Raw genomic sequence first — 26,167 nt, 5'->3', positions numbered from 1 at the left:
AAGGTCATATGTCCCTGCAGTGACCGCAGTGTTTACGCCGTTTTATAAACCACGCAATGAACCCAGCAAGAATTAGTTTTAAAACTTCGTGTAATTTAAAACCAGATATAGATTAATGTTACACAATAAAGAAAAATAATAGAGAACCCATGATTACAGGTAATTCATTATAAGATAACCAGAGCATAAATGAGTACCTACCTATTTTCCGGTGTAAAATTAAGATCTTACTGTCGATAAAATGATCATTTACCACCAATGTTAGCTACCTATTTCAAATAGATATCTAACTATAGGTACATTTGTCGTAATAAACATTACTTGTTTAATTAAAGTAATTCAATAGTACCTACGTAGCTTGTAACTATCGTAAAAATTGTCAGTGCGGCGCGCGGTAACGCGCGTGCGTGAGCGCTTGTGGCAACCAACTGGCTTGCTTTTCTACCGTGAACGGGAACAGAATCGTAGGTATAAAACCGAGCTCGCGCGGAGATTTCCATAGGCCTGCCTACGTGTATATGCATAAAGTTCAATTTCAGTTTTGATACTTCGGTGACGTGGCGTCAGCGTGACAGCTTTTGTGCTTGACACGGCGTCGAAAAGGTTAAAAGTTTTGCTGGTTAATAATTTTAATAGCAGTGACATCTGTCGGCGGGGCAGCGAGACGGGTAGACGATACATTGGTCCAGGCAGTAGACATCAGCGCCCTCTCTCCCCTCCAGTTCCCCGATAGCTTCGCAGGTTTGTCTGGAAATGAGGGTAGTTTTTGCTATATTAATTAAAATTTAGAGATCTCATATAACTTTAAATTAAAAATGTAATAAAACCGGTCAATTCTCCCCGGACAGCTGAAGAGCATGATAGATAAATAACTTTCTATTTAAAATAATCTCATTCATATCGGTTTATCCGTTTGGGAGCTACGACGCCACAAACCCAGCTACATATGTCGTCCTTCTTTTTTTTTGGTATTTAAGAAAAAAAATGGTTTTGGTGGAATATCTAAGCAAACATACATACACCTATCACTTTAATATAATAGATAGACCTCAGTAAAAAGTTACAAAAGAAAAGAACAATTAATTAAATGTAGAGGCAGACAAACAGGCGGTCTATCGTTAAAGAGTAAATTTTTATAATAAGTAGTACCTATGAAACATGATGACTAAAACATTTTTAAAAAACAGATTTGCTTATGTTTTATTTCGTTTGATTGTACCTCTAAATTCAATTGTATATTTTACTTTTTTACAACTTTACTGTATTTAGATTTTTCTTGCGAGGTACGAGTAAAAGAAAAAGTACCTACAATAGTTATTTGTACAACAAGAGATCAAAGTTTGATATTTCTTCGAGTGCTTATTTTGAGTCCCGTGCAAGCGAAAGATTCTATACTAGATTCACGAGCGTAGCGAGTGAATCTAATTTAGAATCTTGAGCGTAGTAAGGGACTCAAAAGCGCACGAGATGTAAATAACTTTGATCTCGTGTAGTTCACAAAACTTTTCACCTCAGCAGTGAGAACATATTAGAGAACCCGAAAAATGTATTCCTTCTTCATCACTTACCTATTCACTCATGTTTTCTTCAGATATACCAACAATTACGTTTTCACCTCAGCAGCTCGAACAAGGGTACTTTGCTACTTAAAAACAGTGAGCAAATTCGCATTTCGCTCACTGAGTGAGCAAAATCGCATTTTGCTCATTTTGTCTCACTCAGTGAGCAAAATCGCATTTTGCTCACTGAGTGAGAGAAAGTAGCAAAGTACCCTTGTTCGAGCTGCTGAGGTGAAATAAATATTTAACTTACGGGCATGAGCATAGCGCTTCAGGACAATTAGGAGGATACCGAAGACAGTTGGTCTGACACCAGTTTTGCATACCGGGCAGCACGCGGTACGCAGGCGAGGGCACGCAGACTTGGTCCCTGTAACCATTGCAGTAGAGGTCAAATCGCTTTAAAACATGTTACACGTTTTGAAGGAGTATTAGAACGTTTGGGTACAAGTACATGCTGTGCGGATAACTACTACGTACAGTCAGCAACTTACATAAATACCTTAATGGGTAAGGTCAAAAATAAATGAAATAATTAAGTTCCAGATAATTTTATTTTTGATCTGCCCTTATCCACCTATTCAAACCTGCCAGACATACAACCCTGTGGTACATTGAACCATATCTGTTCGAACGTGAGGAGTCTGTTCGGATTCGGAAAAAGTCGGGTTCCCATACATTCCACGACTCTTCTCTTTCCGCACAGACTCTAAATCTAACATAGGTCGATATGCGAGTCAGGACAGGATTTAAACGCATATATAGGTAGGTATGTTGTTACTGACTGTACTATGTGAGTTATAGAGTTACAACAGTTACATTTCATATTAGTTTGTAGCACAAGACAATGAAATTAAAACACAGGAATTCTTATTAAAACACAGATAACATGCTGCAGGCAGTGGAATAAAAAAGCTGCCAATCTATTTTACTGGTGCTATGAAGGTTTATTACAGCACTTATTGTCATATCCTTTAGCACTACAGCAGTCAAGTCTCAATCGCATATAGAAAACGCCAATTCTAAACTAAGATTATGTAAGGAAATGACGAGAGTTTTCATCGGATCATTTTTAGTTTAAAAAAAAAACAAAAGAAATACTGGTAAGCAATAGTTTCGCCAACCTGTAGACAGTTTCTTGGCGATTGGCGTTTGTCGATAAGCGATCATCATTTTCCTATGGCTTCAGGGTCCATAGCCAAGACACCAATCGATTAGGTTACACTCCGTAGCGAACGAAACGTAACTATCTCTGACGCACTATTATGGAAGAGTGAACGAGAGAGATTACAGTATCGTTCGCTACGGAGCTTGGCATCTTGGCTAAGCGCCCTTCAGAATTCTAAAAGAAAAAGACGAAGTTTAGTTACAATACAACACAGTAGACGAGTACGGCCATTCCATAGAATATAATAACGTAACGGACTGAAACACACAAAGATTAGAAATTATTTACACGAAGAGTCCACATAGGTACCTATGTACAAATCCCAAACCGAAGGGTCAAAACAAACTGTTTGTACCTAATAACTCGGGGGACGAAATCTTCGTCGCTATCCGAAATATCGTTGCTGAAAGAAAATTCATATGATACAGTCGTTATTCACAAAGACACGGTAGAACGAACTTTATGTACATAGTAATAAGGTTTACCTAAGTTGTAACGATTCCTCATAGTCTCTTTCTTCCCTGGAAAAGGCATGCGTAAGCGGGTGATGAAATAATACAATAAATGTGCAATACATATACTTATATTACAATAGAAATAAATTAGATGCATCAGTTTTTATGATTAGTGGTGCTAGATTTGATAAAAGAACTAGTTATAAGTACTTACAATATTTACATATTTAGAAACAGGTAAGAATATTATCATTATTTCGACTAACGGCGCGATTCGGGAAATGATTAAAAGATTCACTAGCTATGAAATAGTAAAGATATGTGACGTTCCACTACAAAAGGTACCATTGCCCCGGCTGAATATTGGAGCGGCGTTAATAATAGCGTAAGCGCCAGCCGCCATAAGGTACCTTTTGCCGTGGAACGTCACATATCTTTACTCTTTCATATCTAGTGAATCTCTAATTAATTTCCCGAATCGCGCCGTAAGTACAGTCACCTGCACTTTGCGCAAAAAGCGAGCAAAAACAAACAAATTGTATTACTTTCATGGCTCCATATATGAATTATTTTAGAGCGCTTTATAGTGCAAAATAAATTATAATCTGCAGGTGATTTTACCAGCTTGGGCAGGTACTTACTTTTGCTATATGAATTTTTATGTTTCCACCAAATGCATCTAAAACCCTGTACTATATATTCTGAATAGGCACCATTTATATTTTTATAGTTAAATATATTTTGTATGGTTAAATAATCATGGAGGCAGCATAAGCATATATGAGAGGCACCAAATTTTCATTAAAGCCCATTCTACATTATTAACCCATTCTTACACCCATGATTGCTGGTTGATAGCTTTAGCCAGTCATTCAAAATACCTAATCGCTCTTGACTTTACAAATAAGCTTGTGTGTTATACAGGCTGTCCCAAGAAGTAGTGATATACTGAAGCTGGGAGGTAGAGGACCTAGAGGGCTATCTGAATCACCCCCATGTATGTTCCGCGATTTTTCGTATTTTCGGAGTTATGATTTTTTTTTAATTTTTCACCTATCGCCGAGTACGATGAGATTTTTATTTATGGTGACGTGAATTATTGCGGTAGATGCTTGATTTTTTTGTGTGCTCGGCTGATAGATAGGCCAATTCAGTATGGTAACATTTACTATCGTTAGATCTTTGAATGGAATTAAAAAAAAATTAATGCCAAGAAAGATAAAATTACCCAGTATATTTTATTTTTTTAAGCGCCCTTGAAGTTGGTAATCTTATCTTTCTTGGCATTAATTTTTTTTTAATTCCATTCAAAGATCTGTAGCACACAAAAAAAATCAAGCATCTACCGCAATAATTCACGTCACCATAAATAAAAATCTCATCGTACTCGGCGATAGGTGAAAAATTTAAAAAAATCATAACTCCGAAAATACGAAAAATCGCGGAACATACTTACATGGGGGTGATTCAGATAGCCCTCTAGGTCCTCTACCTCCCAGCTTCAGTATATCACTACTTCTTGGGACACCCTGTATGTAAGTTAATTGTTTTACAAGAGGACAAAGTTGTTGTTTAACCTCTGGTGCTAATATTGATACCCGAGCAAGCGAAAGATTGCAAAATCGCTACGCTTCAAAAAGTGGAATCTTGAGCGTTGCGAGGGCTTCAAGGCACCAGGGTTAAACAAATTTTGCCACCGAGTGAAACACAAAAATGTTCACTACACCAACGCAAGGATAAACTGTAAAATATCAAACAAAATCAAACCAAACCAATTCAAAATGAATGTTAATAAATATTTATGATTCAAAATCATCATTTAAAAGTCAATTCTATCAGCCAACATAAGGAAACAACTCAAAATTTGCATTTGATTACTTTGCCACACATGTGGCTAAAATGCAACTTTCTCATCAGTTTTTAACAATCAAGAGGGCCTTTACCAGCTGGTGTGGTGAAAACTATATTATTTCAGGTACCTACAACTCAGGTAGGGCTGTCTGTACTACTACAAAAAACTTCCAAGAAGCTTCCTTCTATCCACTTACCATTATCGAAGTATTCGAAAGTAGGTATCATTTCAAAACAAATAAACGTTCGTTTTGTTACCTGACAACCAACGGGTACAGGTTCTGCGGCCGATACGCGTCCCTATAATACAGCAGGAAGGGGTTGTCCCTCCGGAGGTCGCCAGCGAAGGCCGGCGGCAGGCCTCCGGTGCTCGTTATGATGCTGATGTCGGCGCAGTTCCGGAACGTCTCGGAGCGCCCGCAGCCCACGGCTTCCGTGCCGTTGGGGCAGATGCCCCACATGTTGCCTGGAAGTTATGATTAATAATGGATTAAGTTAACTTTACGGTTAAATTCACGTCTAATCACTACATCAAGTACTAACGGCTCGGATGATGGAGTAAAGAAACAAGTATGGAGGGAGGGAGCCAATATACATGTAAAGAATCCTTAACTTGCGCCAATTTCATTCATAAATTACCTCCTAAGTACGTTGCACAACATACATCGTCCACGACTTCAAGTATGGACTCGCGTGTGAGAACGCAACTCATGCTAGACAGTCTATTTCATGTTTTGTGTACATTTCACGATAATAACGAGTAATAGACAATAACAGATAGTATCTACGTTATTTGTTGGTCCAGCAATGTACAGTCACTACACGGGATAGTTACGCCATTAAAGGTCCTAGCTAAATTGGTTAATCCATACTTACGCTATGGAATGTCTAAATTAGCTAGAACCCTAAATAGCGTAACAATCACGGAGCATGACTGTACGGTCAATTGTCACTGTTAGGTGACAATTGGCAGTGGTGAAACAGGGACCAGATGAAATACCTTCCATAGAGCTTTTATATATTTTGTTGGTGGCCAGCGACGCCTTGGTGTCCCGGTGAGATATGGCCCTTACCAGTATAATAAGTCCACTGCAACACACACTGAGTGCAAGTGACGTAAGCGGGCAGGCCGACCCGGTACCGGAACACCTCCTTCTTGGCCGTGTCCAGGGGAATCAGGAAGCGGTCCTCTCGAGTACCGGATACGACGAGGGGGTACCTGAAATGTGAATGTTGTTAGGGTTCCATACTCAAAGGGTAATAACGGGACCCTATTACTAAGACTCCACTGTCCGTCTGTCAATAACCAGGCTGTATCTATGAACCTAGACAGTTGAAATATTCACAGATGTTGTATTTCTGTTGCCGCTATAACAAATACTATAAGAACAGAATAAAATAAATATTTAAGTGGGGCTGGTGAATTTTTTTGCCGTTTTATGCGTGCCCTTCGTGCGCGAGTCCGACTCGCACTTGGCCGGTTTTTTTATTACTGAGAATACTTTTACCTGTCAAAGCATTCTTGCGTAGCTTCCTGATTCGGGTTGTTGTTTGGACACAGTTTCATCACAAACGTGCCCAGGTGGTTAGCGGTCAGTTCGATCTCCACTTCGATTTCCTGGAAATAAGTGACATATCTGGTTAACATCTGTGGTTGAGGAATACCATTAGGTTGTCTTCTTGTTTAGGAAACCAAGATGGAGGGTCTAGAAGTGTAAAATCATGGCCGAATTTAGTCAAACTTGTTTGGTTCTTTTTCTCTTTATTTTATGACTAACTTACTAGGATCATATTACATTTAAAATTAAATCATAATGATTGTTCACGCTAACCTAACCTAAACAATAACGCCTGGTTTCTTAAAAAAGCTTGTGTAGGTAGGTACGTTAACACGTCGGCAGTCCCTCAAGATGCCGTTGGAACTAGTCGGAACTCTGCAGACCGTACGTGCAGCTTTTCCTCATTGTAACTAGTGAAAAACATTCTACCCTAACGCGAACATACCCGAAGTACTCCAAAAACGTGGTAGTTGCACCAACTCACCTGTAATGTTTCGTGATGATCCCTTTACCAAACGTTCCTCCGGCCTCATGAGGCCTGGGGTCCGAGAGATGATGCGCGTCCCCGCACACGTCGCAGCGGCCAAATTTTTGTTCCCACTGGACTGCCGCCTAACTCGTGGGGTCTTGGTTCGATTAAATGATGTTGCCGTTGCCCGAATTCCTATTAATATACTATACTAATCATGTAACAACACTCACCTGTCCAACACTGTAATGTTTCGTGATGATCCCTTTACCAAACATTCCTCCGGCCTCATGAGGCCTAGGGTCCGAGAGATGATGTGCGTCGCCGCACACGCCGCAGCGGCCTGAGTTTTGCTCCCACTGGACTGAACAGTAAACATACAAATCATGTTAGTATCGAAATATATGCACTTAGGTAGCTATCTTCGAGCTTGATAATTTGCTCGAATAGCTATTGAGATGCTAATAATAAGTATTTTTTGATGCAAGCTTTTATCGCAAACTATTTTTTTTAACAGGCAATGTAATATTCATCGAGACTAACCCATACATAATTAGGTAGCATCGTTTTATTTATCACAGACTCCACATAACCTCCTCCTGTGACCATTCATTCATAAACATTATATACTCGTAAAAGTGATTTGGCCCTCAGAGGGCCTACCGCGAAAACCGAAATTCGCAAATTGCGGGGATCTTTCTCTTATACTCCAATGAAGGCGTAATTAGAGTGACAGAGAAAGATGCCCCGTAATTTGCAAACTTCAATTTTCGCGGTTATAGTCCAGGCTCATTTTCCACATATGATAATAGTGTCCATTAGCTTTTGGCTGCTCTGCTCTTATTTGTTGATGTTTACACCTGCGCACCTTACAAAGCAGTTGAGCAGTTCTAATTTAATGATGGTAAACTGTGGTAAAATAACTAGGTATCTAGTACTTAAAGGAGGACTTATATATACTAATCCTGTCTCTTTCACGCAAGGCTGAACAACGACAATACTAAAGGGAAAGCTTTATAAAAAGCGCTTAATGATAAGGGTAACCCTTATTAAGGGATTGCAAGGCGTTATAGGCTAGCGGTAAGCAATTGCAAAGGGCTAGCCTTATTTTTGGCTGAGCTTTTCGGTAAGGGCTAGTCAAATGAATGGGCTTGCAGTTCAAAAGGGAGAGTCTTATAATGTGTTAGCCGTGTTTAAGGGACGCCCATTGAAAGGCTTTTCTCGCGGAAAGGGTTGTTCGGTCCCTGGGAGGTATTCTAAGATTAGTTTAAGGTTACACATTAGTGGCCTTACTATTGTGCTGGACGTTAGCCAGATAAGAAGAACAAGCATATTAGCCAAGTACCGAGGTGGCGTACCTTTCAATTAAACACATGTACATAATATAAATGTCATGGATGTAGTGAGTTGAAAGTTAATACTTATGTAGGTAATTAAACTAATGAAATTAATAAAGTCAGTCAAAGCTAACTATGCACTTGAACAAAACAAAGTGTCGGAGATTCATTATAAATGTCATATTTTCATAGAAATTTGATATTAATTTTGTAATTGCAAATTGCAATGCAGAGTTAGCTTGGTCTGACTCTATTGTATCCATTGTCTACTTAAAGCCCGTAAAACTGATTTTTATGTCTATATATAGTATACACATAGTACCTACCTAGTGAAAATAATGAGCAATTAATTATTTTCTCTTAAATCAAATTTATAAAAAAACCTACTACTATTCATAAAAAATCATAATGACTTCAATAATCACTACAACCATAAAATCTCCATTATACCAGTAAACGGCTATCTTTGGAAATTACCCATACCTATTGATGTTTTTGCTCGTTAAAATCTCAATATAACTAATTTAATTAAATATTTATTTGAGCCCACACTCGCGGCAATTGATGACTCCGTCTTTTGTAATATATTGGTGTGCCAAATTGATTATTGCTATGTAATCCTCGATCCATATATATTGGTCAGTTTTTGCTCTCAGTGTAGCACAGACCTATATTGAACTAGACGCAGCAAATGCTCGTATATAATTTTACTGCGATATAGTTTCATTGTTTTCATTGTTTTTGATTTCTTGGTCTACCTCGAACATTTTTATAAACTAATTTCGGGTAATTCGGTGTTGTTTTATTTATATCTCTGTTGACATTTGCTGGGACGTCAATTTTTCCGTGACCACAGCTGGTGCAACTCAGAACTATATCGCGGTAGATCCGAATGTGTAACAAAATAAAATATGACGTTTATAATACAAGCCTTCCTTCTTGAGCTTACGGTGGGATAAGTCAATCTGTGTAAAATTTCCTATATTATTATAGGACATTCTACACAGATTAAATTTTACTCACTTTGTTAGATTCGGTGCAAATTTAGGTTAAACGAACTGTATGGTCTGTCTGTTCAATCTATGGTCTGTGAAAAATAGGCATAGGTTCATTAACCCTCGTATTGAGAGATCATTGCCCATCACTAAAGATGAGATGAGACAAACAGGCCAACAAAAAATTGTTTAAGCAGCATCCTCGGATCGTTCATATAAATTATGGGAATATACTTTAAGAAGTTGTATATTATGTTAATGATAATGTAAGTTACGAACGTGGTTGGTGAAGTGTCAACCTGTAAAAAGGTTCTTGACTAATATTAAGTCAAGAACCTTATAATTAAGAAGAATATTTATAATTATATACTTCGTAAAGGGCCTTACGGGCGAAACGAAGTGGTTAGTGGGCCAACATTGGTGTCAAATCGCGTTGTGTGCAATCAATGCAAGCCAGTCGTGCAGTCTAACGGCCTGGCTTTCGGCTAAGGCGAAAACCATAGGTAGGAACGAAAGGTTCGATCGCTGTGCTGTGTCTCGCTCCAACCAATGGTTGTCGCCTTAGCCTAAGCCAGTCGCGCAATGTCTTGGTCGTGGCCAGCGCGTAAGGCAACTAGAAACATAAAAGAAGTAAGCCCATAAGGCCCGTTTTATGAAGTAATATATAGGTATATAATGTTACTTCATACAAAAATAGTACCGGACGCGGATCGTTATTTACGATATATTAGTCGATGATTTTTCAGGCCAAAGGGCAAAGTCCCATAATACTCTCATTCGATAGGTAATAACAACATTAGAGCAATAAGGATATACATATGTATAAACACTTAAGTAAGAGTGAGATAGCGCTTAATCGCATAGATATCCAGGGCAAAAATGGAGCACTAAGTGTAAGTGTAAGGCCTGAGTGGACGCTCGAGTTGGGCGTGCAGCGGGGTGGAGCGTGCGGCGTGCATGTTAAACAAATGCAAGCGTATAGGAGCGGCCTTAGTGCACGCTGCTCTAATCACTTGTGAGCCCGACGCCACGCTGCACGCCCCGCCGAACGCTCCGCTTCGAGCGTCCACTCAGGCCTTACACCTTACTTACTGCATCGCTGCCGGTTATCAGCAATTTACGACCCGTCGCCACATAAACTGTATAAAAATGTCTATTAACATGTTTTATTTTTAATTAAAAACTAGCGCGGATTCTCTAAAGGTCGCAAGTTCGGTAAATAAGCCGAGACAGCTGTAATCATAAAAATAAAATGTTGATGTCCATCTAGAGGAAAAAGACTTGCCAGAGGAAAGAGCCAACGATTTGTTAAAATGTAAGACCTTTTCTGTAATTGGGATGGTGTAGAGCGAACGAGTTTGTAGTTCCTGATATCCTTACTGGGTAATAAAGACTTTTAGTTGATCTGAAAAAAACTGATGATGCTCTTCATTGTAGGTACTTATTCCCAATGAAGGGTCCACATTAGGCGATAAAGAAACGTTTACGTTTCACTTACCTTCTCATCTAACAATAGGTATTGTCAACTTTGCCTATTGTTACACATAGGTACCGTAAAATGGGGTGAGTAGGGTCAAAACTGAAATTCAAACCTCGATAACATTTTATTTTTACATATGAAAACTGAATGGTGTATATAATAAGTGTTCCGGACGTTTGTATTTTAGTTTTTATTTTATTTTGGGTAGTTCCATTTCATAACTTTGACGATAAAGAGGAAAACCTACCTCACCCCGTAGTGCCTCGTATTTGGGGTGAGAGGGGTTTTCATACAAAGGTGATTTTGGAAGATAGTTGGATCGATTTTTTTTTATTATGCGTATTACTATAGCTCCATTTTAAATTGGAATAGGTACATTATTTTTGTAGCAGTAGCCTTAAAATCCCTTCTCACCCCCCTCTCAAACCTTCTCTCCCCATTCATAACCCACCTCTCCCCGCGAAACCTACTCACCCCGTTTTACGGTAAAGAAATTAATATTTTGGGGCGGAGAGGGGTAGGGGCTGCGACCCCCATTCCGGCTCTTACCTAGTCCAGCAAATATCGCTTAATATTACTATGCAACGCGGAAACGCAAGCATTTTGGCCAAGTTTGGAATGGGGTGCGCCTGCGGTCCCTATATGTGCTGCCCAGCATATGATGCTGACGATGACGTGACAATATGATGATGATACTGACCGGCGTAGCCCCCGCAGAAGAGTTCGTTGTCGTTGTAGTTGACCGGGTTGGGGAAACCGAACCGCCACATAGAGTTGCGCGCCGGCGGGTCCATCAGTCTGCCGTGGCCTTCAGCACCGCGGTATGGGCTCCCCAGCATCTGAAACATCATTACAATAATGATTAACAGCATCCAACCGATATTCCAACTTCCACCTTATATAATGACTAGCGACCCGCCCCGGCTTCGCACGGGTTAACAAATTATACATAAACCTTCCTCTTGAATCAGTCTATCTATTAAAAAAAAACCTCATCAAAATCCGTTGCGTAGTTTTAAAGATCTAAGCATACATGCAGACAGACAGACAGACAGCGGGAAGCGACTTTGTTTTATAGTATGTAGTGATGATGATGATGATGATGTAATCCTATTATCCCTCATTAAGGGACTGGGGACATAGGGCTCGCAGAAGAATTTTCCATTTGTCGCGATCCTGAGCGGCTACTTCCAGCTCTTTCCAGCCGAGTCCAGTTGAGCCTTGGCTTTTTTAGGGTTCTACCCAAAGGGTAAAAAACGGGACCCTATTACTAAGACTTCGCTGTCCGTCCGTCCGTCCGTCCGTCCGTCCGTCCGTCCGTCCGTCTGTCACCAGGCTGTATCTCACGAACCGTGATAGCTAGACAGTTGAAATTTTCACAAATGATGTATCTCTGTTGCCGCTATTAAATTAAAATTTAATTAAATAAAAATTTATTTCAGGCAAGACCCGTATGTGTTAGTATACATTATTCAATCAAATTCGGAATATACATAGGAATATAAATTAAATTAAAAATTAAATAACAGTTACAATAACAAAAAAAAACAACAACACAACAAATACTAAAAATAAAATAAAATAAATATTAAAGGGGGGCTCCCATACAACAAACACGATTTTTCTGCTCTATTTTTTGTTGATGGTGCGGGAGCCTCCGTGCGCGAGTCCGACTCGCACTTGGCCGGCTTTTTTTGTTAGCCTGGTTTAGTGTCCCTTATAATAATATATAGGTACTTTTATTACTCACTTGTAAAACAAAGATCCAGTAGGTCAGAAACGACATCCCGGACTTGAATCGTAACTCCATCTGAAACAATTAATTATCATTAATTAGTAGTGTAATAGTATAATTAATTAGTAGTTATCATAAAAACTGGAGCGTCAACATCCACCCATGACCACGATCCTCAGTCATGAGAAAGACTATACCTAGTAGGTAACTAATAGTAACCCAGCCGTGAATTCATCCTTAGAACAGTAAAAATAAATGAATCTATAAAGTCCGTGCGGAATACATTCCACGACTCTTCTCTTTTCGAACATTGTCTACATCACATATTACCACATGCAACGGTACTATCGAAATTCGATAACACCAAAGACTAAGTTAATTCGAGTCGATAATAAACAGTGATCTTATCGACTCGACCAACATTAGTGTCACCTTAACGCGACGCATATGCAAAATTTATTTTTATTTGATTATCAAAGCATTTAAGATACTGCAATGTGAAATATTGTTGAAGTGCCTTTTTCCGGATGATTTTTAACATCAAGAGCAATTTGTCTTGAAGTAGGTATTTTATGTAATATAAAAATTAACGGCTATTTGATTATAAATAGGTGAACGTAAAAGGTTTTATATTGTTCTTCCGCTTACTTATTCTATATTATAGCGTTTGTCTGAAAACAAATAAGTTTAAACACTTTAAACCTTCAGCTACAGCAAGGTACCTACGTATGTATCTATTTAACTTACAGTTTAAATACAATAGAAATAATCAACTTATGTGCAAAATTTGCCTACTTAATACTTAAATATCTGGGAGACCGAGCTTTGCTCGGAAAACATATAAAATCTCAAAAAATAGCGTTTACCCGAAAACCCATATACCAAATTTCTTCAAAATCGTTAGAGCCGTTTTCGAGATCCCCGAAATATATATAAATAAATAAATATGCAAGAATTGCTCGTTTAAAGGTATTAATTAGATAGATAGATAAACTATTTAAGATCAATTAGACACAGAAAATTCAATAGCAAAATCTAATACATCTTTAGTACACAAGATATTTATTACTAGTTATAGAACCAAGTAGAGGTATTCAAATTGCTCACTCAAGCTATTATTATCGTAGCTATTCCACTTGGGCCATGTATTTGCATAGAATGGTGTACAATCATCGGAGATTTAATGAATTATAAAGTTAGGTACACCCATTTTTTGCTAGTCTAATTAAATACCTAAAGACTAGTGACAAATAAAATATGTATTATCTTTTTGTAATCTTGTTTTTAGATTTTTTTTTACATATACGAGTATTACAAGAAACAGCTGAAAAAAGGATCGAAACAATTAACATTTCTAATCATTAAGAAAAATTTAAGGATTACGACTCATATTGGAAATTGTTCAATGGTTCTAAATAAGTGTCCAAAAAACATATGCAGGCTTAAAAACGGTAAGTATTTTGTATAATTTATCCTAGAGCATTTGAACTAAAAGGTGTTGCGTAGTGGTCTAAAATCGTGGGTTCAATTCTCTGTTGTGATGTAGGTAAATAAAGCAGAAAAGATCGTTCTTGAAAAAAAAACTATATGGACAGGATACCTATCATACAAAAGACAAGATGTTAACGTAGTGTCACTGTCATAGCTCCAAAAAACAATACTTAATAATTTATGTTTATAGAAGTACTAACTCCTATGGCTTAACCCACACGTCAAACTTGCACGGTGGGCGTGTCAACATCTGACCTTGACAGTGCGATGACATGTCACTCGCTGATTAAGCGATTATTAGTCATCGCGGAACATGACAGCTGTCAACCTGTCGCCTACCACGGTCGGTAAATGAATATGCTGATTGGATTTGTCATCTTTTATTTTGTGAATTACGAGGACTGTGATTTTACATTTTACGGTTCGTCAGAATAATGATAGGTAAGTATAAAAAAAAATATTCAACTGACATTGGTACTCTACTACGTAATCTTGTACGTTATAGTTCTCTATTCAGAATAGATCTTACAGAACTTTCGAGAGTACTAGTACAACATTATGCTGCACAATAAATTCAATGAAGAAGAGTTATAACAACGATTATTGTTTTTTTTGATGTTGAATGGGTACCTACCTAAAAATAAAAATCTTGAATTCAATTCAACGATACATTTTTTATATTTAGAAATAGTTATTTGTACAACAAGAGATCAAAGTTTGATATTTCTTCGAGTGCTTATTTTGAGTCCCGTGCAAGCGAAAGATTCTATAGTAGATTCACGAGCGTAGCGAGTGAATCTAATTTAGAATCTTGAGCGTAGTAAGGGACTCAAAAGCGCACGAGATGTAAATAACTTTGATCTCGTGTAGTTCACAAAACTTTTCACCTCAGCAGTGAGAACATATTAGACAACCCGAAAAATGTAATCCTTCTTCATCACTTACCTATTCAGTCATGTTTTCTTAAGATATACTAACAATTAAGTTTAATTACCACAATCAAACACAAAAACAAAATGTAGTAAATTTCAGTAAAATAGGTAATATATGAAAACAACGACCATCAATTGATTGACATTTGAATCGGCAACTTTTTTTTGTAAAAAAAACATTGTAAGATACGGTCCGAATTGCGGATACTTACTATTTGTAAACTATTGTAGAGATTCTTAAAAGTATAATTATTTATTTTACGTGATATACTGTGTATTTTTTTGAGTTCATTATTTTAATCGTAAAATAAATTACGTAAAATATAGTGTTTTATGAGTTTCTATCAAATCTGAAACTTTATTTTCATTAATTAATTATTAAGAATTAATACTTGTATGTGTTTTGGAACGATGCGTTCTGACGTTTTTCGGGGGTCTATTATAAACCGTCAATATACCGTTGAATGTCGTTTGAACTTTTTTTGTCTCTTTCTTTTTGCTAACGACGTGAAAGGGACAGAGATAATAAAATCCAAGTATTTCGAACTTGTATTAGACCCCGCATGTTGAAATGACATTTGAATATGAAGGTCACTTGAATATCATTTTGTCTCACTCAGTGAGCAAAATTCGATTTTGCTCACTGTTTTTAAGTAGCAAAGTACCCTTGTTCGAGCTGCTGAGGTGAAAAATGAATTATAAATTCAGTAAATTAGATAACTCGTAAGAATGGATCTACCATTACGTACTATTATTATAGCTTGTGATTTGTTCAACCGCCATCTTCAGGAGTGATATTTGGTCGTGATAAAAAAAGTATTTATAGATCACTATCACTTATCACTTCACCTTATACCTAAAACAAAGTCCCCCGCCGGGTCTGTCTGTTTGTGTGTTTGTATGTTCGCGATAAACTCAAAAAGTAGTGAACAGATTTTCATGCGGTTTTTACCTATATACCTATAAGCCGGGACGGGTCGCTAATTTCATTTATATTTATGATACAAAATAAATATATGTATATAATAAATTGTCTCATACTCGTACCGTGCGAAACAATTAATGAACTAACAAGCCCAAGATATTGTTACCAAAGGAATATCTTGTAAAAAATTCATGTCCAATGATATAAAAAGAGTACTTAAAGGGATAAATAAATGCGGCAGCTAACAAACAAAATTAATTGTCGCCGATAGCGGAGCCGTTGGCAATAATTTTGCCACTAAATCACGTACAGTTGGGAACGAACTTAATTTTAATTACGATTATGTACAGATTTCGTTGCTAAAACTGTACTAAGACAATTGCAATCGTCTAGACTCACGCTAGACTCACGCTAGACCGGGCCGGGCCCGGGCCGAGGCGTCCAATGTGTTACACTTTTCCAACTCGTGTTCTATACAAAGTGGCTCTACCCTTACCTCTCTTTTATACTCGTATATTCGTCACTCAGCGCTCCAGTGCGTTGCTTTAACCAAAATCATTTTTATGCAATATTTTCGATTAGGCTTCATAAGTAAAGATGTGTCTTTCATAGATACAATTGAGACTATCGTCAAGAATAGCTGGGAGAGAGTTAATAGATTTCCAATTCGAGGTTTTCTAGAAAATATTTAGGTATCTATAAATATGTAGGTATAAAACCTACAGTCCTCTTCTTCACGCGAGTCCAGTATTGTTTTGTATCAGAAAGCATAATTGTTAATAAAAACATGCATAAATATTTGCCGCTGACGGTACCGACCGTAAAATTAATAACTACCCGCATGTTAATGGCTCGCGCGAACGAACGCGTGTGCCATCCTCACAGTCTAACTAATCTTAAACCTTATTACAAGGACTTAAAGTCTATTTATGATGTTATTAGTATGGTTGTATGCGGAAGACACGCTGAAATATTGGACGGGTTCTTTTATTACGATGCGATATCATTAAAAGTGGGGAAGTTATAGTGTCCCGCTGATCTGTCGAAAATTGTATTGACTTTTACATTCGTATGGAGATGTCTACCAGTCAACTTTGTATGTACAGTAAGCTGCAGAGATAACTGACCCTCCTGCATAGAAATCTGTTTGCAGGGGGTCAACTATCTCTGCAGCTGAATAACCATCTTTGTAACTAAAAATAACATGAAAGGCGTCTGTAGCCGTTTGCCGTCGGTGAAACAAGGAGTCTAAAAGACTCACGACTACTAATAATGTACAAAAATTGTAAAAATAAACAAACGCTACAGATTTATTATAAATACGCATCTTTAAAATTAACTGTATTGAAATCTCGTGCGGAAATCATACCTATACATACATACATATTTTAGTATAGGGAGCTCTGCAAGTATCTCTGACACTCCTCGTCCAGGTAGGCTAAGATGGCCGGCTCTTTATCATTTGTCACTATGGCTGTCACGTTCTAACAAATAAGTAAGTGCGAAAGTGACGCATAGCATGACAGGTGATAAAAATGCGACCATGTAGCTGGTCAGAACATTACACTACACACGCACCTTCTCAGTATGGGCATAAAATATCGCATATACAAACAATAATAATCGATGCCCATTTGTCCGAAAACCCTTGTTTAACATAATTACATTAATTACACATCGTCTTAAAGATGCGTTCGATTTTATACGAAAATTCACAAAATTACGCTTAAAAAGCACAATTTAAAAAGCATCCATCATCCCATGTCTCGTCGAATATGTCAATGAGATGACGTCAGAACCCTGTAATTTGCGAGATAATATCCTCCCTCTATATCTTTTTGATAGCAATTATATTTTCTGATATGCTTATAATTCTTTGCCAAAAGCGGGACGTCGTAGCAGCGATTAAAGTTGATATATGTCTTGATCTTGTATCTTGGATCTTGGACAATACAGTGGGCGAATTATTATTTTTAAATTGTTCGTAACCATGTTGTGTATTACTTGTTTACGTAAATAGATGAGTTCGACATCCGTAATAAATATAGTTTTTATTGGCATTCAGTAAAAACACAGAATATTTGAATTTTATAGTCTATTTTTAAGTTTAGTTTTTAATTTTCAATACCTAACCAATAGCCGATTATTAGAATAGGTTTTTTTCAATGGGACAATATAAACTTTTAATAAAAAGAAAAAAAAACTTTCGAGACAAAACCAAACCGAACATGGTGTGGACCATAGTTGTAATACTAGACTATAGTTACTAGTAAAATCGTAAACTGGTGAACTTATCTGATCAGCACATGCATTCAAGCAACTGGTATAAAACCCAATTTGTAAGCCACCAGTGTACAAAATTATAAGTTATGTACATTCGAGTCATGAAGTTCCAACCATAAAGAGCCGGAACATATTAATCAAGCACATTTTAGCCCTCAATTAAAGACTTCAGGGATTCATTGTTCTTTCAGCTTGGGAAGAGAGTTTAATAGTGGTAAATACGCAGTTAAGTGACAAGGAGATGCATCTTCGCAGTGATAATTATATGAGACCCGGCGGTCTAGTATAAGTTGCGTTCTCGCGCGCCTTGATGTATGGAGTCGCGCGCGAGAAAGCAACTCATGCTGGACCGTCTGGGATAAATGAATGCAAAATAAAATGTAGCAAATTCTAAAGAAGGAATACCTATTCCTAATATTTGTGCCAATTTCTATGTTGTCGATTTTTCTTTTCTTTAGATTTGGGTAAAACTGGTTTGAAGAGCTAAATACAATACAAATTAGGATTAATTAGGACAAAAACGTGTTTAATATAATTATTCTGTTCTCTGGCCGGAAAAACCTCAGAAAAACCGAGTAGGTACAGTTTAGGAACATTTATTATACAACAGCCAGTAGGTACCTGGCCATTTGAAATTTTTGGAAGCCACAGGTCATCACTCATCAACATCATTTGTTAACAGCCCCCTGAATCCTACTTATCTGATTTGGCAGTTTCACTGTCCCATTTTCATTATTTATTTAAACAAATTGCTTTTTAATTAAATTTGGCCCATTACCGAGGCACCGAAATGAACGCCTTGCAATCTTACATCAGCAATCAACAATAACTCTGAAGACGTGTAATTTTAACACAAAGTGTTGTTATTTAATAAAGTGTTATTTAATAAAAAATATTGTTTACAAGCTTAAAATCGTAGCTCTCTGGTTTAACGATTATGTAGGTAATTATGAATGAAATTGAAAGACCGCAGTTATTTTTAATAAAACCGGAAATTGGAATGAGGGCGTAGTTTCAATGCTATGAAAATATTATAAAAGAAATTTTTAATTTAGCTTTAACTAACATAGTGTAGGTAATTAGTTTATGAAAAAAATCGAGTGGCAATGTAATGCGTATAATAGTTACTTACTCTTCGGAGGCCGCAAAATTATGTGACGCTGTTATGGCTACACAAATAATATCGTGTCAAATATTTTTGCGGCCTTCGAAGAGTAACATATTATTGCAGTTGTGACATCGCGTCAGTAAGTGTAATATTTTCATTTAGTAAAACATGAATTTTTATTTGATGTAATTTTAATTATTATCAGAATGACTATTAGCTCTAGCCAATATCAGATGTCAGATTGTTGACAGATTAATTATTGTTTCCTTCAAGGATGAGCTCATTTGTCATTTAGATATTGCTTACTTGACATTGATAATATTTGCGTTTATTTAAGAAATAATTAGCAGTGATACGTTTTTGTCCCCGATAAACCGGACTTCAGGGGCCTTATTCGACAAGCGACGTTTGACGTATCGTATCGTGTTGAACCCCCGTTAAATCTGAACAATCCTGTGTCAAAATTTGACATTAGCAATCCACAGTTAGGTACCAAACCAAACCATTATAAACCTTAGAAGTAGTAATAAAACAAAGTAAACTGTTGATATTTGTTGGATTATTGGTTGTACCAAATGATATTATCCGCACTTTATGAACATGCGATTCATTCAACTGTTGAATTGAAGTGGACGTGAAATCTGACAGTTGTACATGTCGAATAGGGGCCCAGTTATGTGTTCCTACTGTTCAACCTTGTCAAGGTACGCATGTTTATGTCGATCATCTTTACGTTGACATTTTCGTTAAACTTTGTTCGGTACAACGGACAAGCGACATATATTAATGTCGTAGTCAGATCGTATAATCCGCCGTATTACATTACGGCTAGCCGTTTTACAAAACAGGGGCGTTTTGAAATGCGGCGGTTCGACGATTAGCCGGATTGTCATTGCGATACGTTCTTCAATACGGCGGCCTACGTTTAGCCGCATCGTATCTACTATTTAGATTGTAGAGTGACCAGTTCTTTCGGTCGCCTACGTAACCGGAGTTTCACAATGTTTGCAATTTAATTTTTTTTTTACCATAGTCCCGCCGCACTACATGTGTTTCTTTTCCAAAACATTTCCTTCACAACTTAAATAGACGGAGCCCCGCTGCGGGGCTCCTATTTCTGGGCGGTTGGCCCTTCGGGCATCTGAAGCTACCTAACGAACCTAACCTACTTACCTACCTACGCTTTTTTCCCCAAAGTGTAATGTTTTCACGGACGTCTCACTAAATCAATAGGTAGGTAGGTTAGGTTCCTTAGGTAGCTTCAGTTGCTCGAAGGGCAAACCGCTCAGAAATAGGAGCCCCGCGGGGCTCCGTCTAGTTAAGTTGCGAAGGAAATGTTTTTTGAAAAGAAACAGTCCGACGAACTCCAGATTTGATGGATACCCCAGCGTTTTTCATAGTGTGTTGTTGTTTTGTCAGGCAGCGCCACGAGTGTTAAAAATGGGAACTAAAAACTGTCAAAGCGGCGGCTAATGACTCGCTGTATTACATTACGGCTAGCCGTGTTGAAGAACGTATGGCGCCGAATACATTCCGGCGGATTTTCATTCAGCCGCATTCAATCCGGCTAATCGTCGAACCGCCGCATTTCAAAACGCCCCTGTTTTGTAAAACCGCTAGCCGTAATGTAATACGGCGGATTATACGATCCGACTGCGACATTAATACCGAATTTATCCGAAGAATATCAGGTATCACATTTTCAATTCTTGTCACCCAAGACATCCTCATTGGTTTCTGATTTAATTCATATTAAAATTTACGTCCGCCGTTGTCTTTTTACTCTTTTCCATGTAATGAGGTCTCTTATTCGAAATATAGCCAGTGTCATAGTGATTTGAATTGTAAATTAATCATTAAAGGACTTTCGATCGATCGATTTTCTTTTTTGTACATGGTTGTTTTAAGAATAAAACGCAAAGCCATGAAATTATTGAAGTGAAAACTTCTTTAGCGGCGCTGGGCACTTTTTGAGGTGGGGAAAAAATGATAAACTCGAGACAGCGTAAGGCGATCAAGTGACCGTAAGCCCCGTAAGGTGGCCACTCATAATTTAGATGGCATTTAAATCAATAAAGAAAAACTCAATGTTATTTGACATTTATGTTGCGGACTCCTTTTCAAAACCTATACTTACCTTTTTACACACTCTTTACCTATGTTCAAATAATTTGACGTTGTCATGGCAGTATGTAAATAATCATGTCAATGAAAAAGTGTGATCTTATTTGAGAATGATAATAATATATAATAAATAAATAGAATACCTCCGCTAAAAGTGTGTATCGTGTTACCGGGCGTCGGTAACATAGTGAGGTGAGTTTTCACTTCAATCGGCACTCCCGCAGTGCAATCCTTTGTTTTTTTTATCAATATGATTCAATCACATGACCGCAAATTCGTCGCATAATTTTTCAGAGTGATTCAAGACAATGCCGACTACTATAGTTCGTTTTTTAGCATTAGAAAGAACTTGAAAGAAGGTAAGCAATTTTGACATGTCTTTTAATTGAAAAACACTTTTTAAAAATCAATAACTATTACTTATGAAAGCAGAAGACTATAAAAGATCGTATTAGATTCATAATTATTACATATTTGCCGTAACTTATTTTTAAGATGTGTTTTTCAATTAAAAGACACATCAAGATTGTTTACCTTATTTCTAATGCTAAAAAAAATGAAGTATACCTAGATACAACGATGCAACGAATTCAAACGACTAATGCTGCAATGTAACGCAAATCACATGCAAATAGGTGAGGTGTGTACAGATACTAAATTACGTTAATTACTAATTAAGCACAATAAAATTACAATCTTACTCAATCTTTGACAGCCTTGATAAAGATATCAGATATAAATTAACAGTTCTTAATGATTCGCGCATGTAATTGGTTTTAAACGAGAATGTATTGCGGCGTTGGATTAAATTTAAGACAATACGTTGAATTCCCATTGACATTCTGATCATGTATAGCAAGAAAAAAACATTTTTTCTTTATGTTACGCTTAAAATATAATTTGATTTCAAAGTGACAAGACAAAACAAAAGAATAGATTAAAAAATACGTCAACGAACCGGCACTAATGTGTTAACAAGTAACAAATTTGTTTAGGTACCTAATTATGTTGAGTTGAGCGAGTTGAGTAAAAAAATATAGTTTTTTTTTTTAATCTCGTACACTGGTCTTAGGGACTACCTACTACTTAACTAAAACGTTGATCCCGACCTACAACTTACAAAAATAAAGGCTTGTATAAAACAAGCCTTTATTCCTGCAAGATTACAGGATTGAAAATTAATAATATTTAAGGCATGTACTGTTCAATTATATTAGGTATATTATCTGCTAATTCTATAAATAATTTAATTAATCATGTGGATATTTTGACGATCTTGATATGTATTCATCTTTATATTCGATTGTAATAAAAACATGTAATACTTATTGAGAAATAAATGAATCTAAATCTAATCTAAATCTTACTTGGTCTCAAAAATAGCGTGGGTTGAATGAGACGGTTCGTCCAAATTCGACCATTAAGTGTGAGATGTAATAAAATTTTATGTTTCGCCTTAAAGTATACGTGGATTATCTTTTGTTTCAAAAATGCATTTACAAATCTCCGTGATATTCGTATCGCTTCCAATGAGTGGTCTCATAATTCTCTCTTGCTTTTATAATGAACGTCGTGTTAACTTTATAAAGTGTGCTCTACAGAAAGGCACGGCTAGTCTAGTAAAGAACAAAAAATATAAAATAATCATTTATTTACAAACAAGATATATACAGTGTATTACTAAAAGAAATTAAAAACTAGCTTAAATCTAAAATAGGCCCTTGAGGCATTGTACCAAGGATGCTGGCGACAAGCGTCTGGTTGACGTAACTGGTGACCGAAGAGCTGGCGGCTACCTCGCACAACGTATCAGCATTGCGATACAGCGAGGAAATGTCGCCAGCATCCTTGGTACAATGCCTCAAGGGCCTATTTTAGATTTAAGCTAGAACAAAAATAGATGTATTTTTAAAATTAACTAATAATCTAGAAGCACTCGTGCAGCTATTTGTTGATGTAAACTCTAGCCAGTCTTTCTCCATGACCACTGGGGCAATGCCATCCTCAAAACGTCCGTGGTAATTTTAAAGCAAACACGTACATACTCAACTGAGAACTGTATTCTTGCCATGATTAGTGAGGATTTGCACAATCCAATTTGTAGGTTTTGGCTGTCTCTGCACCAAGATGCGAACCGGAAGTAGTTTTATGTTCTATTCTAAATTTTAATTTTGCTTTTTACATTTTATTGTAGGTAATTTTTATATTTCACTACTTATATGCGCGATAAGTTCTGTTAAAGTACATCATAATTTAATAACATAAATTACGTATGTTTTTCAGATCTTTCTCTGTCCACATAGTAGGTACCTTTGATACCTTATTACATAGGGTGTTCCAATATGAGCCACAAAAAAAGAATTCAGTATCATGTTTGGTCAACGAGTACTCTCATAATTCTCCCCCACAATAAGCGTCGTGTTAACACCGAGGAACACTTGTTAAGAGAGTGCTTAACTTTTATTGAGTCCTTAACAAACTTGGCTTGTACGACAGCCCATTAGCGAAGCCTTCTGTGGTCAACATTTACAATTGATACACATTATACATGTATTACTTTTTCTTTTTACTAGTGTAACCGACGTTTCGGCTTATGTTACGGAAGGGTTCGACATAATAAATATTGTAAAAGTTATGTTGCATGCACAGTTTGACCGTATTGCTACTAGTTGATAAAACCTAGGTACAGATTTAGTTATTTATATACGAGTAAGTACCTAAATATAGTTAAACAACGCAAAGCTTAAAACTTTCATTATGTTAATATATCAATACGTTTTTAATAAACATATACATAGATTTTTTTCCTTTTTTATTGTGGAACGTACCACATTATAATTTATAAATTGTTAATACAGATGTTAATCACAATTAAAAAATTTACTGCGTTGGACTGGCAATCCAAAGATGCGGGTTCGAGTCCCACGTTGGCCAGAGTTTATCGTAGTTAATTTTTTCAGTGTGATTGACATCTATATATAATTCAAGATATAATTTTATGGTATGGTACGTTCGTGTGATTGAATTACCTACATCCTGGTAGTTGCTTTCGTAAAGTTTTACAAAACATTTTTTCATTGTTCTGCTGCGTTTCTCGACGAACGTTCGACTTGCGCGCGCGCCACCGAGAATACGATTCTTTAAGAATTCGCAATATTTGAGCATCCGCTATCCGACTATAAATCTGATGCGATTTATTAGTCGCATCTGAAACGGATAGGGGCGTATCTCAAGATGCGCTGATTGCCACTGAATGTCAAGGATTCCAAGCATTTTTGCCGTTTTTGGACACAATTAAGAGGCATGTAGCAATTTAGAATTGGAAGACGATTAATATTGTACAGATTGGATGATTTGCAATTCGGTCGTTAAGGAGTCGTTAGCATGACAAGTTACATGATGATGAATGGTGACAAATGCGAAGAGAAAATTGCAATCTGTTTGTTAACAAGTTTCAGTTTTTAAAAAGTTTGATTTTAGCATGCAGTTTTTACAATTTTGGGTGTTGCTAACTTGGTGTGAAATTGTGAATAAAGTTATTGCAGTAAAAAAGGTAAAAGACGACTTTACGCTAGAACGGTCCGGGTCTAGGCCAAGGCTTAGGATAGGTACTTCATTTTAGGTTACTAGCAATACCTATAGGTATTTATTCACTTGAAAGATGCAGTACTGTGATCTGCTAAACCATATTCTGTCCAATTTTACCCTTAATGAGTTTACTTCCGCGTTTTTCCAGATTGTACAGTCGCCATCAGATTTATCGGAGCGGCTAAGGCGCTCACAAATATCTGAACACGCCTCTATTGTCAGGTCGTTAGAGTGCGTGTTCAGATATTGTGAACACCTTGGCCGCTCCGATGTATCTGCATAATGGCGACTGTACCTACCTAGAGTTCCGAATGTTAGCATAAAAATCATCAAAATTAAAAAAAATAATGTTGTATTTCGACTGTAGGTGACGGTAGAGGTGGGTAAATTTTCAGATTCTGTCAATTTACCCCATTTCACACACAAGCGCACTTCACGCACACTACCTCACTTTACTGGGACAGGTCATTGACCCATCAAGTTTTTTTAAGATAGCGTTTTGAGTTTAGTGTTAACCACTGACCTCTTTTGAGGAACAGAAACTGTAAAAACGTTCCATTGAAAGAAGAAAGAGAAACAATACATTAAATCTTGCTCTCCTTGTCTGTTCATGTCACACGTGACGTATTTAAATTCTAATTTAATTCATTTGATTGTTAACTATTTTCTGCATATTATGGCTTTGTCGAGATACGCGTTTTGTAAAGTTAAACCGAATAAACCCAGATGTCATTAAGTCAGATGTAAAATGTTATTTACTACTCTATACGGTTATTCATAAGGCGAAAAATCAATTCAATTAAAAATTTAAATAAATAAAGTTTCGGCAGGGTGGAAATTTAATTAAGGCCGACAAAATAAAATTTAATAATATATGTCGGCTGATGTACCCCTAAGATCTTTACAGATTTACTTGTACGAGTATCGTATATTCGCTATTTATTTTGCTATTAAATTTATAAAATTAAAATAAATAATTAAATATTATACTGGCATTCCACCGCTATTATTTCAGTGCTGAACTGATTATCTTCGATCGTAGCCTTGATGATGTAGTTGTACTTACACTTACGGTGGTAGGAGCGGCAATGAACCCCGCGCAGCGTAG

At 36.9% G+C, this 26,167-nt stretch overlaps 1 protein-coding gene across 2 annotated transcripts in view; it reads right to left on the bottom strand.

Annotated features, from left to right (window-relative positions):
• Positions 1 to 625: 625 nt before the first annotated feature.
• The window catches only part of LOC134648685 (uncharacterized), an 85,480-nt gene continuing 59,938 nt past the window's right edge, over positions 626 to 26,167 (bottom strand). The window contains exons 2-10 of one of the 2 annotated variants that reach the window (XM_063503189.1): positions 12,624 to 12,683; positions 11,574 to 11,712; positions 7,295 to 7,425; positions 6,542 to 6,651; positions 6,107 to 6,252; positions 5,292 to 5,499; positions 3,083 to 3,130; positions 1,813 to 1,929; positions 626 to 747 (exon numbers count right to left, since the gene is read on the bottom strand). In XM_063503189.1, the coding sequence (XP_063359259.1) occupies positions 630 to 747; positions 1,813 to 1,929; positions 3,083 to 3,130; positions 5,292 to 5,499; positions 6,107 to 6,252; positions 6,542 to 6,651; positions 7,295 to 7,425; positions 11,574 to 11,712; positions 12,624 to 12,683 (1,077 nt within the window). In that variant the 3' untranslated portion in view covers positions 626 to 629. The remainder of the gene's footprint in view (positions 748 to 1,812; positions 1,930 to 3,082; positions 3,131 to 5,291; positions 5,500 to 6,106; positions 6,253 to 6,541; positions 6,652 to 7,294; positions 7,426 to 11,573; positions 11,713 to 12,623; positions 12,684 to 26,167) is intronic. The other variant, XM_063503190.1, reaches the window with a different exon arrangement.

This window comes from Cydia amplana, chromosome 6, assembly GCF_948474715.1.
Source record: "Cydia amplana chromosome 6, ilCydAmpl1.1, whole genome shotgun sequence".
Taxonomy (NCBI): domain Eukaryota; kingdom Metazoa; phylum Arthropoda; class Insecta; order Lepidoptera; family Tortricidae; genus Cydia; species Cydia amplana.
This window is presented reverse-complemented; position numbering and strand designations above follow the sequence as displayed.